General features: G+C 46.3%; 1 protein-coding gene across 1 annotated transcript; it reads right to left on the bottom strand.

Annotated features, from left to right (window-relative positions):
- Nucleotides 1-279: 279 nt before the first annotated feature.
- Nucleotides 280-16,871, bottom strand: LOC143119624 (uncharacterized). The gene is made up of 11 exons (XM_076281246.1): nt 16,674-16,871; nt 16,197-16,355; nt 15,745-15,793; nt 14,229-15,448; nt 10,386-10,751; nt 10,085-10,252; nt 6,140-6,421; nt 4,563-5,096; nt 4,294-4,373; nt 2,433-4,134; nt 280-1,103 (listed from the first exon to the last, which is right to left on the bottom strand). The coding sequence occupies exons 1-11, from the start codon at nt 16,869-16,871 to the stop codon at nt 882-884; spliced, it is 4,980 nt and encodes a 1,659-aa protein (XP_076137361.1). The 3' UTR covers nt 280-881.
- Between the last annotated feature and the right edge of the window lie 442 nt (nt 16,872-17,313).

Here is a 17,313-nt window from a genome sequence, read left to right as displayed (position 1 = left end):
GAAAGATTACTCATTACTATGCAGCACATTATACTGCTAAAATGGCAGCAGTAAATCGTGGAATCATGGAAACTTACCCCATTATAATTAGCATGTGGTGTCATGGAATGATATTTACAATGTGATTAAACTTCCATCCAACATTCACTTCACCACTGGATATTAAATTCATTATATTTTGATTAAATATCAATCATTCCACATTTTCATAAACAAAAAAGTGTTAGGCCTTCTAAATTGTTGCATTTGAAATATTTATTACCATAAAAGGGTTGCAAAGGCATCACTTCTGTATGTTTCACAATATTTACTGAGCATGTAGGCCATTACTATTCAATTACTGTGTCTTACGGACACCACTCTGGGAAGAGTTCATAAAAGAAGGCGTCATTGAAAAGGCTTTAACACAGATCACAGACACTGCAGATAGTCTTAAACACAGTCACAGCGCCCCACAAAGGGCTGGAGTCTAACTGAGCCACTGGGAAAATACACAGCAGGTCTGTCACAAATAAACCCAACACTGAAAAAAAAAGTTGATGTAACATTAATGTTTGTAATTACAAGCCTTTGGTAAATGCAATGAATAGGAAACATTAATTGAATTAAAATAAAACAAAAATACACAGGAATTTATTTAAAAACTGTTTTTTTGTAAAAAGAAACAAAAATCATGTCAGGTGCGACAGCTGAGTTCGATACAGAGGCATTCCTGAAGGAGTCATTTCCATAGCGTTGCAGTAATAGTCTTTGCTCGGCCTTATATACAAAGGTAGGCAGGGAAGGGGGGCAAAGAGTTGCATTCAGAGTTTTTGGAAAGCTCCTTGCTCAGTGCTTGGGCTCTCTTTGTTTGCATGTTTGTTTTCAGCAGTGTGTTTGAATCAGATGATGACCGTCTCGGTGTGGAAGGCGGCGTAGGAGACGGTCTGCTTCTGAGTGGACACTACAGAAAGCTGGGTGATCGGCGAAGGTGAGGTGGAGGAGGAAGATGTGGACGAGGCAGACGAAGAGCGACTCGCCCAGCGAGAAGGGAGTCGGCGGTTGGCGGGGCACGCCGGCCGGGAGAAACTCTTCCTGGAGGTCACGCCGAACTCTCTGATTTTCTGCAGAGAGAGTAAGAGATTCATGAAGCCTTGCAGCAAAACTCTACCCACCCCCCTTTCCTGTGAAATGTGGCACAATGCCTGTCATTTTCACTGCCCATAATTTTCACTGCCTGCAATTTAATGCTACCATTCTCCCTATTGTCATATACTCCTACTGCTTAATTTTACTGTGTTACAATACAGGAAAACAAGTCGTCTTTTGACGAAAACATCTCCTTCTGCCAAAAGGTGATTGCACTCTGCAGAGGTTCAGTGCATTTAGACCAATCAGATGGCATCAAGCCTGACTGCAATATCCCTCCTAGGCCTGATGAGTTTTTTCCAGCAATTTGGAAACATTAGTTGTACATAAAAGCCATCTGTGCAGGGAGAACTATTTTTCCTGGATCCAACTCTTTGTCCGGCTGGCCTTTTGTAGATATTTCAGCAATTATTCCACAGGCTCTGCCTTCTGCCCAAGGGGCCAGAAACAGCTTCCAGCAGTGCCACAGATGAAAGGCTTGGAGCTCAGACTTGGCCGACATGCCAATTAAACTTTATGCCACTGGTTTTTAGTTTCATGACTTTTGAGTACAATGCCCCACATTACAATAAGAGGATTCTGGCCTTCTTTTTTTCTGGAGCATGCCAGATAAAAATACCGTTCCCACCGGTGGCGTCCTTGAGCCGAGGACAATCTGGAAATATTTTATCCCGGAACACGTGAACTTAACTTCAGGAATGGCAGTTGTGCACTCGCTCGCACTCAAAGTATTTCTCCTGATATAATGAAAAACACTGAGGTAACAGGAAAGGACAGAAACGTATGAAATATCTGGGCAATAACAGTAGGCTGCAGGCAACAGCCTGTCTGCCAATTTCTCTCTCTCTCTCCCGCTCTCTTCCTCTCTTTACCTCTCTCTCTCTCACGCACTCACTCACTTGGCTCCCTGATCAAATCATCTTTACTGCTTGGCCACACAAGCAGCCATTGGGAGCTGATTCGGATCCTGCACAGTAATAAATACCAGACTTGCTGTGTGGGTCCTCCCACATTGCATTCAGGCACAAAGCACCAAGAGGAATCAGTGTCTTTTTAAGGACTGTGGCACACTGATCACTGACCAGATACTCATACATACTAAACCCATAGTTGTGGTAAACCCTAGTGTGTTGACAAACAAAAACCCTGTGTTTGAACCTACACTTCAACATCATAACAAACCACTTTTGAATCATCTAAGTACATGTTTATGTCAAGCCTCTAAATCCAGGTAAGATAACACCTGTATTTATCTCTGTGGAAATGTGTCTTGGTGTTGTTTTAAGTATATACTGTGCACTGACCTGTACTGTCACATGTGTCTCTTTGTGCGTAGTTGCCTGTCTTTGCGTTGTGTGTGTAAGTCTCTGACCGGACCTGGCGTGATGCTCCATGTCCAGCATGTCCATGAGCTCGATGAGGTCGTCTTCCTTCCCGGGGCTGGGCGTAGGCGTGGCCGGTGCCGGCACCGTCTGAGTCTGTGACGAGCACTCGTAGCTCTTCAAAATCCGCTCGATGGCGCCGTAATTGGACCTGGAGTCCACGGGCCGGGGGTACGCGGCTAAGGTGGTGGGCTTCCAGGGGTTTTCGATCAGGATCCGCGACCTGGTTTTGGACACCTCCGGCTTGACGCTCTCCGCCGGCTTGGGCCTGGTCTCCGAGGAGCGTTGGCCCGCCCCTGCTGACGCGGCGCTGGGCGCCTCCACCTTGTTTCTGGACTGGACGGGGGTCACAGTCACACTAAACTGTGTCGTGGTGGTCACACTCGGCTCAGGAGAGAGAAGAGAATTCACTTCTCTCTCATGCATGCCCTCTGTCGGGCGCTCAAGCACCGCAGACCTCGGCTTGATCTCAGGTGGGTTTCGAGTCGAGGGGTGAATCATGTCCCTGACTCTCACCACAGGGTGCCGCGGCTGGAGCTCCGAGGCCACCTGCTTTAGGGTGGCTTCGTGGTACTGCACCGGCTCAAACGCTGCCTCCTCAAGCTCCACCTCTGCATAATGTGACTTGTGATATTTCACCTCACTGTGGCGTTCTGTTGTTACTGGCCCGTCTTTGGGTTTGACCTCCGTGTCATGCGGCGGTGGCATAATGTCAACATTCACCTCCCTGGGTTTGACCTTTGGCTGCTGCTGTGGGGTAGGACTCGCGGTCATGTCTGTGGGGTTGGGGCCGTCCTTGTTAGCAAAGCCCCGGCCCCTCTCGGCCTGGAAGAGGGTCCGGTTGAACTCGGCGGTCTTCTGCTCCAGTGTCACATTCCTGCGAGGGGCTAAGGCACTGCCCCGGGTGGGGAGTATGTCTAAAGTGGGCAGCCTTATGTCCCCGTGGATGCCCTTTCCAGGGAGATCTGGGCCCAGTGGGCTGAGATGTTCCCCAGGGCCTTTTTGGGTCCCGGCCGCTTTGTGGTCTTGGCGGTAGTCCACTCCCGTTGACGGTATGTTTAGCTCTGACAGGCATTTCTGGACAGGCACGTATGTGGACGACTTGCTGCTGCCAAACCTGCTTCCATCGCAGGACCACCGACTGTGGCAGCAACTGATATTGCACTTGGAATCTGCAGGCACTGCACATGGGATGATCCCAGATTCTGTCAAGATCTTCCCCTCATTCTCCTGCAGCATTGCCTCAAACTTGCGCACTATGGAGGGGCTGTTGCACTTCCTGTCCAAATGGATACATGGACTAGGACACTTCCTCTCCATGTGGGGTTCTGGAACACTGAACTCCGGTTCTAGCGGAGGGGGACCGTTCATGTACCAGGACGTGCTACGAGGTGGAATCGGTGGGGCTTCAGGTGATTTCATCGGGGGGATGCTGATTTCTGGTTCTATTATGCTTGTCTCCTTGATAGCGGTTTTGGGACTAATCCAACTCTGTTCATCAATATCCTCTAGTTCTTTACACCACTGGTTAAGACTAAAGAAGGTTTCATCCATTTCCATTTTGTTCCTCTCATTCTCCATCCTCTCGATGTCCTCCGGAAAGTACAGCGATTCAGTGTGGCTTCTAAATTGAGACAGCAGAAAGAGAGAGAGAGAGAGAGAGAGAGAGAGAGAGAGAGAGCGCAACAGTGAATTAATATTGCAACTACCTAAACCCTGTGTTATATAACAGTGCTTGAATACCACTGCATGCTCTTCAGGGTTTGCACTCCACTGGACCAACCTTTTCACATCAGACTTCCTCCTGATCTCATCCTGGTAGCTGCACAACTCTTCACTCACTCTGGCTATTTCTTTGAGAGCCTGAGACACGGACAGAAGAAGACATGCTCTCACTAAACTAAAGGAGATTAACAAACATTAACATAGACTAACAGAGTGATAAAAAAAGATGAATTAATGATGGGGTGGGCGATGTGGAAAAAAAGCATAAGCACACCTCCAACTCGTAACTTATTCCTTGAGGATTAAAAACTGTGTCTAAGGACTTACAGCATTCAAGGCGATAGTGTTCTTTTTCTTCTCGGTCCCGCAACGGATCTCCATGCTCTGCAGGTCACTGAAGGGGTTAAGGAAGCCCTCCTTCCCAGCCAGGGAGGCGTGTCTGTCCAGCCTCTGTCCCAGACAGCCCTGCAAGATGCCCTCCAGCTCACCCGTGTCAATGCCCATGTCAATCTCCGGCCGCTCCACGGATGTGGCTGCACGCCGGTCACCAGCCTTGGCCTCACCATGAGCGCTTCTCTGTGTCCCTCTGTCCCCTCTGCTGTTGCTACTGCTACTGCTGCTGCTGTTATTGTTGTTGCGGCTGTTGCTAAGGCGACCTGACAGGTCGCCACCGCCACCCCCGCGGCTCTGGCTGTGCGGATGCGTCGAGTCGGAGTAGCTACTGCTGTGCACATCGGAGGGGTCGGTAAGGACGCTGGAGCCTGTGCTGGCCGACTGCAGGCTGAGTCGGGCTGAGCTGTGCGCCTCAGCGTTTGGCCCAACTTCACCTGGCTCCCGGCGGGACTTCACCTCACTGTACAACTGGAACAGAGACAGAAAATGACACGTCAGTGCCTTTACTGGCTTATCTAGGACCATGACATGACAAAATCACATCCCTTACGAAAAGAGCATGACAAGACAATTTTCGAGGTTATATTCAAGAACTTGTGCTGTTCTTGGAACAGGCAGTCAGTATCTTCCCCATAATATCCCCAAACACACCACAGAAGTCATGCACAACAATGCAACTGACCTCGGCAAGCAAAACATACTCATAATGTGGCTATAAGAGTTGTAATTTTGTGAATATATGGACAGGGTATCTTTTTTACTCCAAGCAGACAGGATAAAAAAAGGAGAGAATTTAATTACTGTTTTCATCCAAATCCGATCCTGTTATCCCTCTTCAAGCTTTTGTATTGTTGTCCCTGGGAGGCTTTGTACAACTCACATGTTCCCTCAAACACAATTGTTCTGCTGCTTAAGCACTCAAATCCAGCCCTTTCATATTGCCCCCTTTCATTAAAAAAGCTAATCTTCTTTCCTGCGAGTGTCAAGATTTAAATCCTTTCTGCCAGATATCCTCTGGGGTCTCCCTCCCCCTTCCTCCCCACCACCCACTGCTGCTCACTGAGATGCTCTACCCACAATCCATCTGCACTGATCTGAGACCTGCTACAGAGGCTTTATTGTTCCCTTGCACCACAGTGAGGGAGGTGAGGTCAACCACTGGGGCATTGTTTGGAGCGCTGAGGATGCACCACATTCTCATGCTTCCTGACTCCATGCGACCCTTATGAGGGCTGTCTAGCCTTACTTCCCAGGGCCTAGTGTCTGTTTGTGCCAGCTAGCTCTTAACACGCTCTAACAACCACTATTTTGTTTATCCACAGCCATGATTGGGACAAACACACCACTATAACTGCACAAATAAAACTGTAGATCAGCCTCATGATTGCATTCCATTAACTGACGGCCTGTGAGAACCCTCCCAGGATAAAAACAAAAGGATAAATAACAGACGACTACTCTCTCTAACACTCAGCTGTGCTGTAAAGTATAGCATTCCGTGTTTCACTCACCTCCTCAATCTTCCTCTGCATGTCCCTGAGCTGGCTCTCCCATTCCTTCCTCTCCAGGTCGAAGCGCTCCAGCAGCTCGGAGCGTTCGCGCAGCCAGCCGCGCTCGTTGTGCTCCAGGCGGCAGCGCAGGTCCATGGCGACCGTGTGCGTGTCGGCCAGCAGCCTCTTCTGCTCCTGCTGCTCCCGCCGAAGTGTGCTGCCGCCGCCGCCGCCGCTGCCGGGCTCCTCGTTAGTCTTCGCCGTCGGCGCCTCCGCTGAAGAGCCGTGCTCCTTAACTTCCAACTGCACAAAGGAACGCAGAGGAGGACGGAGTTAAAAAGGGTTTGGGAGAGAGCGAGAAGGAGAGAGGGAGAGGGAGTAGGAGGGAAAAGGCAGAGGATAGAGACCGACAGGGGCAGGAAGAGAGAGGGAGAGAGAGAGAGAGAGAGGGAGTAGGAGGGAGGGAGGGAGAAACACAGGAAGACAGGGGTGTGAAACCAGGGCGAGAAAAAGGAGAGGAGAGGAGGATTGGGGATGGTGCAGTGTGGGCAGACAGAAATGTGAGGCTGGAGAGACAATAACATCCGGCCTGAGTTAAAGACCCACAGGACGCTGGGGCTGACCCCGCTCTCCACATGTGTCTCTCAGGAAGACCCATCTGTGTTGACTCACACACAAAGTGGAGGAGAGGCATGTGAACCTGTTCAACCCAAAATCTCAGTCCGGGATATACATTGTAGCTCAGCATACTGTACACAACCCTCTTAGATAAAAGGATTGAGTGCAGAACACTTTGTGGCTCTTTGGCTTGTATCCATAGAGGCAAAAGCACTTACAGGATACTTTTCTCATTGGAAGCAGTCTTCTACGACCAGATACAAGTGTTTGTGATCTATTTATTTTATGAAAAATATAATCTTTGAAGGAGTCCAGAAAAACAGTTCTCAACCTACCCTCTCCTTTTAAAATAGGGGTTTTTATATGGAGGTTGTGTGAAAAGCTACTCTAAAAACTCTTCCAAGAACTAAAACATTCAAAGGCCAGTGTTGATCTTTAACAAACACTACTGTTTCTGTGCACTGGCTGGTCTATGTCTTGCCTCAGTTCTGTATAATGTTATTGCTGCAAATGTCAAAAGTTTATTTTCAACTGGTCAGGTTCCAACAAACAAACTATGTTTAAAGCATACCACATACTGAAACTTTAACATTTAAAGTTAACCTCATAAAATGAAAATCAAAACAAAACTTGGCTCATTTTGGTGAAAATGTCCCCGTACTTTTTAGATTTCATTTGATCCCTATAATAGCAACTTGTGTGTAGAATGCTCGAGGGACTTTCCTAGAGATAATGAATGTCTCAAGAGCCAGCTCCTCCAGTGACCATGCTTTCCACATGGTGCACAGAGCAGGTCAGCCATGCATACCTAGCAGGGACTTTTCTTTCCACAACATTTCTTTAGACCTGCTGACAGACTATCCACACTGAGCCTGGATATGATCAACTTTTAGGCCTGATGTCCAGGCATGGAGGCCCCCATCTCCATCTGGATCTTTCACTGATTCTGTCAAAGTTTTGCAAGAACTAATGAATTTAGCCACGTCTGAACAGTTAAGAATCGGTCCTCTGTTTCTTTAATCAGTAATGCCTTGTTAATCATCAAGATGGCATCTTGTGACAAGACCCACTGTATGTTGACAAGCAGTTCTTCAACATTACTATTTCTGACGGAGGCCAGAGGTTGTAAAATGAATGAGTCTTAACATGACTAGGAGTGTTTGACGGTCTTTGCCTCTTTTATATGGCTTTTGAAATTGCAGGGTGAACGCAGCTTGAATGATCCACCATCTGTGCCACAAAGGCAAACATGGACAGAAATAGGCAAATTATTTCAAGGTCCTCAAAGCAACAAACCATACTCAAGCATGGGCTGTGTAAACAATGAAGCCGTGACTGCAACGCTCAATGCCAAGTTAGGGCACCACCACTTCAGCAGGCACACCCCCAGGCAGATTAGACGTGGGGAATGTTTACAAGTCTAACGGCTCTGTGGAACACGCTGCCATCCATTTCCGAGAGAGATGCAACCGGACCTCAGAATCAACTCCTCTGTCGCTCACAACTTCCACTAACTCTCTGTTGCTGTGTGACTTGAACTGAATCAGGATTGTCTCTTAGTAACGGTGTCATCCAGGCCCACTATAAATAGACAACGCCACCCATGCCTGACCATTTCACATTCCTAAGGGTTGGGGGTGGGGGGTCGAGGCTGAGGTAGCCTACACATTATGTGTTACTTCTGTGTTCAAATACAAAAATATGCCTGAAAAAAAAAATGTCAGTAAACTATCCGTTCCCCCCATGTCTGGTGGTAAACCCTGGATGCCTCGAGAGGGAGAAGTTTGAGGTGTGGTAGGATGTGGCTGGTGAAAGAAAACAAGTTTCACAATTTTGTTTGACCCCTCCCAGCATTCTCCACCCCAGAGCTAACCAATGTTTTTGCTTCGCTCGCGCTGCACAACACATGCATGTGGCAGTCCTCCATAGCAAGCCCTCTAGGATGCGACCAAGGAGCAAAACACACCGATATAGCCCTGAGGGCTATGCAGTCACAAGGGAAATGCAGACAAGAGAAAAAACTCATGCATGGGGTTCACTTCTATAAATGGCCAGCAGCAGACATTCTTTGGGGATGTTTAGAAATAACTGTGTGTGAAATGTGCACTCGGTTGGCCGCTGTACCCTGGAGGTAGGCACGGGCATAGTTGTTTATTGGATGAGTCCGGGAGCTGTGTGGCTGGGCTTGCTCAGTGCTTTACAGACAGCTATCCAGTGTCACCAAGCTTCCTGTGGCAATGTTGATACGCAGAATGTACACAAGCTCTCCTACACATCAGTCTCACACTGCTGTGTCTCCTCAGCGTCTTCCTGGAACTGCATCAGAGCTGAACATTTTCACGCCCTGGGACTGTGCTTCTTGGTTTGCACAGGGCCATCTGATATCACCCATGAAATCAACCACCTCATTTAAGAACCATGCTAATTAGCCAATCAAGGCACATAACACCGGTGTTACAGAAGTTTTTTTTTACACTCTGACCCTGGATTACCCAGCTGCACACTGCTGCTGCTCTAGGACTGTATTAGGAGACCCAGACATTATGTGGCCCGGGATCAGAGAGAATCACACCGGCACTGGTGCATTAGCACACAAGGGGAGGGATTGGCGCTGCACTCGAGCAGATCATAAACACTCGAGGAACGTGTCGGGTTGTATCTTTATAAGGTCGTTGTGGACACACAGGAGGAAAGACTGTTGAATATGTGGCCAGTCAGTGCACAGTGTGGGTTTATACACAAAGGATCGTCTGGAAGGAGCAGGGCTGGTTAATAACAGAGGATGCTATGCTGTTTAAAAGAGGCAACCACACTGCATGGAGAGTAGACACATACTGTGCATGCTGTACTATTTCAGCAGAGATACAGTGCACTCAGACATGCATGGGGCTTTTTATTAGGTCAGTCAGTAGGTCATATTGACATGTGTTGGCATGGATTACTAAGAGTGCACTAATGCGGTTGTTCACTATTGTTTTTTCACAGGTGGGCTATATATGGCTTGCCTTAAGTGCATTTTGCTGACAGGTAAATCATGGGTCTGCTCTGGCTGTGGCATACCAAACCTGTCTCCTAAAGCCTTTTGTCCACTGTAAATGTGAACTTGGAAGGTTGCCCAAAGAACACCATACAGTTGGAACAGTCAAGCTATACCTAAAGGGCTGCAGGCATATTTTAAGTGATGGTTTATCAGATCATGAAACTAGATGGTAATACAAACTGAGAACGATTTTAAGGATGGAAACTTGTCAGACCAGCATGATGCCCCATTTCAACAGTCTACAGAATCCAACATAATCTTGCCGTATGTAATTCACATATGATATGTACAGTAACTGATGCTGGTACCTGCACGATACGGCATTTCAGGTCTGCTCGCTCTAGCTCCCATGCGCATCGGTCCTTCATGTACTGCAACTGCAGCTCGCTCCGTTTCGTTTCTTCTTTCTTCACTTCAAGCTGAACTTCATCCAAAATCGACTTCAGATCCAACAAAATTCTTCTGTTTTCCCCTCCCTGCTCAAAAGCAACAAGACCATAAAAGGTTAGATAGTGATTAAGTTAAGAAACATCAAAGACGGGCACATGCCATAAAAAGTATTGATGTATTCAACAATAATTTGCACGCTTTTGTTCTTAGTGTAATTACTTGTATATCAGCCATTTGCCTCAAAAGTACTTCCTTCTCCCTCATCCATTCTTCTTTGTCCTGCCCATGCCGCTTTTTTAAGTCCTCAATTTTCTTTTTCAGGCGAGTATGTTGAGTCTGTAACTCATTCCGGGGGACCTGCCCCCGAGTAGAATCGGATGCCCCGACCGCTCCGAGTCCAGGAATGGGCTGTTCGAAAAAATGACCGACGGGAATCGACGGTGAGAGAGTCCTGAGCGGACTCTTGCCCCTGCCCCTCTCTCTCTCCAACCTGGAGCACGGGACGAATTCCCAACCTTGTGCTTTGCCCACATATCCACTGCCACCTCCGTGCAACCCTGACCCATTTCCAAACGCATTCCACATCTCTTAACCATTAACAAGTAAATTTGAAATGACAGCCTTGTACTGAAAGGTATGTTGTAGCCTACCAGTCCTCATTTGACACAGTCTAATTAGCCGAAGCCAGCCATTTCCCCCGACTCCCGCTCCCTTGGGGCAGCCTCGACTGCTTTTGTACCGGGCGCATTTGTTCCTTCCATGTCACCACGCGCCTGCACCACGGCACAAGGTCAATCTGTCATTCCTCAGAGGCTTAGTTTCGGCCACTTGCCTCCATATTACTGAAAAATACCATCTCCTTGTGTCTCGCCGAGGCGCGCGCAGAGAAACTCGTCTTCAGGTCTGGCTACATTGTTTAATCTTTCCGCCTTTAACAGCCAAGTCAGAATCAAAGGGTACATTTAGCCCAGTCTCTCCTAAACGCAAGATGACACCCCGTAGACCGACCACAAGAGCCCAAAATACTCATAGCCTAGTGATGTAAGAGCTGAGAATTATTTTTGTCCCCATGTAACTAGGCGTCGTATTTTCCAACACAACTATTTAGCCATCTAAAAAGGAACAGGGGTCTAACTTCGTGCGTTGCAACAGTCTTAAGATCCGTATACCTACGTCGTGCTTCAGAAGTCTTCTGTACTGCAATTAAAAAGTCTAAGTTCAAGCGGTGATTGTGCTGCCACTGTCCAAGTTGTATTCGTGACCATGGCAATAAATCAGTTTAACGCAAAGTGTACAACAGTGTCATTTTGTCCACGTGTTAATTCGTGAGCCAGCTGCAGTTTGCCAATAAACACATTCCGACGCTGGCTGACTCTTGAGTACTGACTTTAGGACATTACGCATGATGAAATACATCAAGGATAACAGCGCTGCAGTGTAGTCTGCACTAATGGAGCATTCGCCTTACCTTTTGTCTCACATCTTCTCTCCTGCTTGACAAGTAGATATTTACAGTAGTTGTAAAGTAGTATTTCAGCAATAAAAATCGAAAGGAGAACCGATCCCCTTGTAGTGCAATGGTTTGCCTAGATGTCAGCTTATTCTCCGATCTCCTCCGAAGCCCACATCCTGCAGTCCCTGCGCATCCTTCACAGCTGGTCTTAATAGCTTTTATGACGTGAACCCCCAGAGGTAGGATGGAAGAAGGCCCGGCCCGCCCCAGATACCAAAGAACGGCCATTATTCTAAGCTCTTTTCAGATGCTAGTGTAATTTAAAGCGAAGGGGAATTGTTTGTGCATAGACAACACTTTTAGATATCTGTTATGCTCAGATCAAATGTCACAATATAAGCCCCTGTGGTAACTCACATCATTGAGGGCATGCTATGCTTTGCTTTTGCGGAACCTGGGAACTTTAATGTCTATTTCAATAGGCTACCCACTTGTAACTAAGTGGTCTTTCCGAATTTAGTGTTTTAATGGTGTTTCATGACTTATGTAGGCTATACCAGATGATGTCTGCAGTGATGCTTAAAAATATTTTTTTCTTTAAAAAATTCTTAAATAGCACATTCAGTTCAAAGCAAATCTGTCACAAATTATATCATTCTTTACATATCAACATTTCTAACTTTAAATAGCAACCATTTTCTCAGATTTTCTCAATGCATGCTGCAATTTTGAGGTCCACACATTACAAATAATCATACATATTGATAAATTTAAGTATTTCTAGAATGTCTTCAAATAAGATCAAATCCAAGTTGAGAGGGCGTTTCACATAAGCATAATAATGCACTGGCCAAAATGTTTAGCATACTTCAGTGGTGGACTTGAAAAGTTTCTAAATTGTGAGAAACCACAAGGCTTTGGAATTCACCTTTGATTGCAGGGAGAAATGCTTGAGCTCTGCCAGTGCATTCCTTGTGAAAATGTCAGGATGTTCAAACACAGACTGCTACTGGCAACATAGAATGTTGGCCGAGGTTACTCTACATTGCAGCAGCACTTCACGGTGAAAGTTAAAACCACCAAAGAGCACAAATTAAAGTTGAAGCTCCAGAAGTACACCAAGATCTAAAGCAAGATCTTTCACAGCACATACCTAAGGCCAGAAGCGTAAGCAGTGTTCACATAATCCTTCTCATTGTACTCTGTCCCTATGCACAATGCCACTCTTTGTATGTCCAACAAACTGTATTCAAAGAGTGGTCATGCTCTCCAGTTCAGTTGCAGAGAGGTTGACATGTTCCCATATGTATAATAAACATCATCATCCAGGATTACAGTAGTCACTATGACCAAGATGTCATTGTACACCAATATAAGTAGATTGTTCTGTCGTATTTTGATGTTTGTTGGCCGAGAAATGGTGGCTATATTTTTTACATTTTATTTTAGATATGCCTTCACTTTTCAATTCACATACTGGTACAATACATGTGTGATAGGGGTGTAGTGGTACACAAAAATCCTGATTCGATGTGTACCTCGGTTTTGAAGTCACGGTTGAGTTAATTTTTGGTACAATAAGCCTAGAAAGTACTGCTAACCTAAAATTCACTGACAACATTGATGCTGTGCAATGGGAATAGTATTGGGAAAAGGTCTCATGTTTTTGACATTAATTGATTAAACTGACATATGGTCTGCCATAATATGTTTATGTGGGCCTACTGTTGATTGCTGTTAAAGACTGCATTTGGTACATTCGGTACACATCTGTATTGAACCTAACGTTCTGTAAGTAAATGGTTCGGTACAAATATATGTGTACCTTTACACCCCTAATGTGTAAAGCATAATTAGGCATGTTTTAACTTACCTTTTATTATAGATGGCTGCCAAAGCATGTGTCGCAAACAGTCAAAGGCTTGTGAGTAACTGTAGTCCATACATGAAAAGCGTGATATTTCTTGTATCTTCTCGTCTTGCTGACATGATTAAAATAAAAAGAAATTAAACAAAGAAAAATGATGGGAAAATAATGTGGGTTTTATAGGACAAAGAAAAGGGTGAAAAGAAAGACTAATTTGAAAATTGTGGCATAGGAAAGTGAGGAGAATAAAACAAGTATAAGGATAAGCAAAATAATAGGTTGGAACATCTGGGTGGGTCAATGGAAAAAAACAATGTGAAGGAACAGGAGATTGGAAGATAAAAAAATATATGGTTAAATAGTGGTAAACACAAGAGTTGCACATCAGGAGAAGTATAATAAATACATTGTATTGTATAATAAAAGTTAGCATAGACTAGACCAATGAGTACCTAAATATGTACAACTAAATATGACAATTTCTTTTTCTTTGTCACTTTCATTCTCTCTAATCTCTGTCTATTTGACTCATCAGGCAATTATTAGAGACAGTGACATGTTTAAAGGAGTAGGCTACCTCTGTACCTCTTTGCAGTGAATCTACAGTGAATGACATGTAATGTAAAATAAAATACTGACATTAATAATAGTGGTAGTTGGATGTTTTGAACTATTGTGGCCCTGTGAATGTGTCTGTATTAATGTCTGTAATTATTCGGATGCCAAGTTTAAGTGAACTCACAGACAGGGGCTCTTCTGCTTCCCTGTCCTCTGGCTTCGGCACCTCCAAGCGATCGATGAAGTTCTGGAGCTCCTTCCTGAAGGCCTTCATCTGGGCATTGATGCGGTACAGCAGCTCGTGTTCGCGGATGCGGCTGCCGTCATCATCCTCATCCATGCGTCCGAACAGGTCTCCATTGGTCACGTAAACGCGGGCCTCAGCGATGATGGTGCTGGTGTCTGCGATGAGCCGGTCGATGGTCCTGCTGAGCCTCTCTGCTTCCAAGCGGATGTCCATCATCTGCTGGCGGTCCTTGAGGCTGCGGGCTAAAAAACGGCTCTCTGGCGAGTAGAGGGAGCGTGTGGGAGTGAGGCAGCGGATGTTGCGTACCTCCTCCGAGTCGCTCTCGCCGCCGATGGGGCCCTCACGCTTGCGATGCGGCGGCAGGCGCGACGAGTCGTCGTCACTCTCGCGGCGGCCACTGTCGCTATCGGCATCGCTGTCCCGCGGGCTGGCGCGGACCCCCAGGTGTGAGGCGAGGTCGTAGCGCTGCATGTTGGACAGCAGCACGCGGTTCTCGTACTGCAGCTGCATCACCTTGCCACTCAGCTCGTTGATCTGCAGCCGGGCTGATTTCAGCTCCTCCTGCAGAGCCTCCAACTTCGCCGCATCCGCGGCGGACGCTGCCGCCCCTCCGCCGGCCGCCCCGTGGCGGGAGCTCTCGTGCGAGCCGGCCTTGTACTTGAGCTTGTTGAGCTCGGTGGTCACACGCTGGTTCTGCTCCTCCATGTCGGCCAGGTTGCGTCGCAGCAGCTCGGCCTCGTCCTCCACCAGCTGGAGCTGCTGACGGAGTTCGGACAGCGCCTCGCTCTGCTCGCGCATGACCGGGTCGGCCAGGCCCCCCGCGCCCAGCTCCTCCCCGCGCATGTTCTCCAGCTCGGCCTTCAGGCCGCGGTTCTCCACCTCTAGCTCCACGATCTTGCGCCCCAGGATGTTGGCCTCCTCCTCCACCAGACGGAGGCGCAGTTTCAGTTCGGACTCCCGGGTGGTCGGAGGCCCCCCGGCCTCGCCTTTGGGCAGAGGGCTGTCCACGTCTCCGTAGAAGGAGCGGTACTTCTGCAGCTCTTGCTCCAGACGGTCCTTCTCTTTGTCGATCTTCGCCATCTTCTTTCTCATCAGGACAGCTTCCTCCTTGATGAAGGCTAGTTGACACTTCAGATCTTCATTTTCCTCCTGAGGAAAGTCATAGTTTATTGTTCCCGACAGTTAAGTTAAATCTAAGCAGTGTCTGAAAAAATTAAAGATATCTCAGAAATTAAAAAATAAAAGTATCACAGTCAATAATGTTGTCAAAGGAAACAAATAAATATTGAAGTGTGCTTTATTGCACTCATGCTAAGGATAAAAGAAGCTGCTAAATAAGCTGAAGTATTATATGCTAACTTTAACAGTGAAATTATTCATTTGGTTTCACGTGCATTTTAGCTCTAAAGAAATGGAATGCCATTTGTCAGCCTCACCTCTGTTGGTGTATGTGGAGTCCTCTTATCAGCTGTTTGTTTATCTTTTCCCCCTTTGCGTTTAAGCTGATTTAAAAAAGAGTCATGTTATTGGTGCACAGCAGACAGAGAGATACTCAAGCTCACTCAGATGCAGCCAGAGATAGGTTGACAGGGGGAGGTATAGAGAGAGAGAGAGAGAGAGAGAGAGAGACATACTGCTAAGGTATAAAAGGCTGTTTATTGACTTTGGTTTTATAACAGTGCAGAGTAGTCTGATGCAACAGATCCACTCAGAAAAGGAGATATATTACTGAAACATTATCTACAGATTACCTCTAAAATGTATAGCCAGAGAGCTGTTAACACAGGAATCATTCCTAAAACTATTTTAGTAGAGACTTTTATTCAAAGACTTTTATCCTTCATCCTTAGAGACTTAAATCCAAAGACAATTATTTTTGAGATTGCATAGACCTATACACACTACCTCTTTGGCCTTGTCCAGTTCATTCTGTAAGGCCTGCTTGGTGACTTCCACTTCGATGAGTTGCTGCCTGAGTCGCTCGTTCTCCTCCTCTGTTTTTGTCCGTTTCTCCTCCACATTCTCCAGCTCATTGTGCAGTCTCACAGATACATCCTTTGCCACCTTTAACACCATAGTATCATATCATGCATGACATATAGCTCTCTTTCCTGTTTTTTTTCTTCTGGAAAGTATTTCATTGCTTGTTGTACAAAATATAAGGACATATGTTTCCATTCATTTTCCAACAGATTTTATATAGTCTAATCATGATTTATGTTTGGGGGAATACAATATGACTTATGCTATAAACAGTAAAAAGAATCGTATCATTAGGGGTAAGGGCCCTAATATGTACCAAAAATGCAATCAGGTTGTAGAATATAGACAGTCTTTCAATTGTGTTCCATATAGTCAGTCGAGTCTGAATGGTCACTGTACCTTTAAGTCCTGCTCCAAGCTCCTGAGGAGATCGCCATCTATTTCACCGGTTTGTGCGTAACGCAGCCGCTTCCTCTCCGCCTTCCGCAAGCGGTACTGGAGGATCCTGCAGTTCTTATTGGCTCTCTCCAGCTCGCGTCTCATGTCTTGCAGCTGACAAGCATCCTCCTCGTAAAATGTGTCTCGCATTTCATCCATTTCCGTGCGCATTTCTTCAATATCACACTAAAGTTAACAGAAACCGTGAATCAATCCACACATCAACCATCAACCAATCAACCAATATGCAGTCCTGACGTATCGGAGGTTGACATCATACGTGACAAATGCAATGTAGCCTACTGTTTATCTCAACATATAGCATTTAAATCCATGCAATGTGTAATCTTGACCTATAGACGTATATAGTATAAACGTATGCCGCATGGAACATCATACCTTGAGGTCCTCATTTTCCTCCACCAGTCTCTCGATTTCATCCTGCATTTCCTGGTTCTGCGTAGGGATCGGCTCTGCAGGTTCTGGTAACTGCTCTGGTTCCGCAACCGAGGTTGACGTCTTCGTGTGCATCTTTCCTCCGTTTTTCAAGCTCTTGTTGAGATGGAACTGTATCAATTCAGACTGTAAGCACCCGTCTCTC

The sequence above is a fragment of the Alosa pseudoharengus genome, unplaced genomic scaffold (genome assembly GCF_046254945.1).
Source record: "Alosa pseudoharengus isolate Yale_2024_CS ecotype anadromous, Long Island Sound unplaced genomic scaffold, YU_APseudo_1.1 YU_APseudo_1.1_scf_12, whole genome shotgun sequence".
NCBI classification, from domain to species: Eukaryota; Metazoa; Chordata; class Actinopteri; order Clupeiformes; family Clupeidae; genus Alosa; species Alosa pseudoharengus.
This window is presented reverse-complemented; position numbering and strand designations above follow the sequence as displayed.